The 3,126-nt window shown below is 49.5% G+C and overlaps 1 protein-coding gene across 1 annotated transcript in view; it reads left to right on the top strand.

Annotated features, from left to right (window-relative positions):
* Positions 1 to 3,126, top strand: part of F10 (coagulation factor X) — a 17,577-nt gene that overhangs the window by 1,452 nt on the left and 12,999 nt on the right. The window contains exon 2 of the mRNA XM_005366273.1: positions 483 to 643. Within this exon, the coding sequence (XP_005366330.1) occupies positions 483 to 643 (161 nt within the window). The remainder of the gene's footprint in view (positions 1 to 482; positions 644 to 3,126) is intronic.

Raw genomic sequence — 3,126 nt, 5'->3', positions numbered from 1 at the left:
GGAGTGACCCATGTGTGCAGATGGGCACACCAGTCATTTTTCCATCACTGTGACCAAATACCTGCACAGGCCACTTTAGGGAGGAAGGGTTTCTTTTGGCTCGTGATCTCAGAGATCTCAATCCATCGTAACAGGGAGCATGTGACAGAGTGGAGCAGTTCCCCTCATGACAGCCAGGAAGCAGGGAAGGGAGAATGAGAACATTCGGTCTCCTGGACCTGCTGGTCTCCTCTCTCCTCTCCAGGCTCCCAGGCCGTGTGGCGACACACCCTTGCTCACAGTGCATCTCCCCCCTCAGTTAGTTCTAGAAGCCCCTCACAGACACACCCAGAGGTGGCTCAGTCCAGGCTGACAATGCAGGGTCATCTTCCTACCAGGGAAGAATGAATCAGGCAGGGAGAAAAGCTTGTGCGAAGGCCCTAGCGAGAGGACACCTGGGAACAGGTGAGGTCCCTTCACCCTCGCCCTTCTCTGTCTGCTAGTGTTTATTAACCGGGAGCGCGCCAACAATGTCCTGACGAGGATTCCAAGGGCAAACTCATTTTTTGAAGAGATGAAGAAGGGCAATCTGGAAAGAGAATGTGTGGAAGAAGTATGTTCTTATGAAGAGGCCCGCGAAGTCTTCGAGGATACTCAGAAGACGGTGAGTCAGGCCAGGTCCTTGCCGGCTGGTGCTGGGCCTTCTCAGTTCCTTTCTAGCTGGGGTTGGGCCATCCTGGGCTGCTGCAGGGTTCCAGGCTGGCCCAGATTTGGATCCTTTACCCACAAGCCTGTGAAGTGTAATTGGGGAAAGCAACCAAGGGGTTAGACAGTCAGGTATATTAACCTAGCCTGTAGCCTGTAGAACATCCATTTTGATCTCTTCTGCATCCCTTCAGCTCTCTTCCTGAGTAGAAAAACTGAGGGGGAGAAATGCCACATAACACAAAGTTAATGAGAACTTGCTCGTAACCTAAGTTAACCTAAGAAAATTATATATGTCTATAAATACACACATGTGTGCATGAACGTACATATGCATGCATGTGTATATATGTACATATGTAATATTTATGTGAATACATGTATGTATGTGTGTACATATATAATATTTATGTGTTGTGTATCATGCATGTATGTGTGTTTGTATATTTATCCCCTCGTGGTCCCTATCAGTGCTTCCCGGATAAATGTACAACAGTGGCCACCGCCCTCCCTCTCCAGTGGGTAAGGAGACATGTGACAGGAGACCCACAGCACCACCATCACTACCTACGTACGCAGCATCAGGAGTGAGCCTGCTCCTCTTCCCCAGAAGACGGGGATCTTCAAGTGAGCCCCAAGTAACAGGAAGGAACTAACAAGAAGTGTCCCCAAAGGGGGCCGAGGAGGAGCTGAGGGAGGGAGGAACAGTTATTCCAAGCAGTTATTTCCGGACCAAAGTGGAAATGACAAGGCCCACTGCTGCTGCCACCACTGAAGGCCACAGAGCAAGACCTGCTCAACTACCAAGGCCAAGTCACTGGCTCCATTTAGGAATTCAGCCACCTGTAGCCAGGGCCGCCTGACCAAGGGCTTTAGGCCAATGTGACTCCTGGGGACGGGGATGGGACCAATGGCTTTCATCCAGTTGTGACTAAACACCGTGAGAACAGGTAAAGGCGTGAAGTCTTAGGTCTCTCTCTATCAAAGGATTCTTAGGGTCTGTGATCAATTCACCTCATGGTCTTAGACAGAACACCCTAGCAGCAGCCAAAAGAGACATGCTCTCCTTATAGCAGACAGGAAGCAAAGGGGAGGACAGGAAGGAGCTGGATCTGAGATCCCACCAAGGACACCCCCACCCAACCACCTCGTCTTCCAGATAAGCCCCACCCAGAGTTTACAGAACCCCTCCCCCCCAAAGTACCACCACCACCTGGACACCGAATGTTTAGTACGTGAGCCTCGGAAGGACAAGCCATCAGAAAGGCCAGGTCACAAGGCAAGGCCAGCTCGAGAGGGCAGGGTGCATTTACACACGTGGAATACCAAACAGCCTTAGGGGGCCCACTGAGGTCAGGGCCCTGGAAGAGTGGGAAGAGCCGGTGTCATGCTCTACAAAGCTGCATGGGCACCACTCCGTCACTTTCCCTCCAAAGAGATTAAGACTCCATGCCATTGGACTGGAGCATGGATGATTTCCCGAGGAAGGAATCCACCATGCGTGCTTAAATCCTCCTTGGTTTTTTAGAAACATCCATGCATTGCATCACCTGACACAACAAAACCAGGTGTGAGGATTGTTCCAGAAGTGTACTGTAAGGTTTTAGTAGTTAATGACTTTGACTATACTTAAGAACAGGAATGCCAATTCCAGGATTAGAGGTTCACTTGACTTGAATCTTTCTATGTTCTGCGTGACCACGTAGTCTATTATGATCCCACTGAAATCACAGAGAAGATTGTAATGGGTGAATAGACACCCTGTGGGTGGTAGCATGATCACATTTGATCACATTCATTCAGAAAGTCCATCCCATTTACCCCACCTTTGGTGAGAATCGGCATGGTGGAAGGGCATGATGGAGTCCTGGAGGTGAAGCTGACAGAAACCAACCTCTCAGGACTGAAGAAACCTATGCAGTTCCTCACGGCATCTCTGTGAGGTAAGCTTTTACAGCCCGCCACCTCCAGCTGCAGCCAGGTTCCTCAGCAGGTTTGTTAGGGAAAGAGTGCTGGAGGTGATACCCGCCTACATTCCTCTATCCCTACAAACAAGGATGCTTCTAGTGGGGGGGTGGCTCTAGGGGGCACTAACAGGTCACAAAGGAGGCGTGTGACGCTTAAACTGAGCCATGAGAGCCTTTTGAATATCAAGCTAAGATCACTGACCATGGCAAGACAGGTCTACTGGTGAAAACTTCTACATGGCCCATCCTATATGACTGGAGCACAGGTATCAACTGTGCCATGAGTTTCTGGAAGATACAGGCAACATGAGGGGAGAATATGGTTCCTGTCACAAAAGACAAGATGAGGAAAATGGAGCAGGCTCGGGTACACAGGAAGCTGGACATGTCCTGGAAAGCAGATGCTGAAGGAAGAGAATTTCACAAGCTTGTTTTGTGTATGATCTCATTTATCAGAGATTCTTTTTTTTTTTTT

This window comes from Microtus ochrogaster, unplaced genomic scaffold (assembly GCF_000317375.1).
Source record: "Microtus ochrogaster isolate Prairie Vole_2 unplaced genomic scaffold, MicOch1.0 UNK7, whole genome shotgun sequence".
Lineage (NCBI taxonomy): Eukaryota > Metazoa > Chordata > Mammalia > Rodentia > Cricetidae > Microtus > Microtus ochrogaster.
This window is presented reverse-complemented; position numbering and strand designations above follow the sequence as displayed.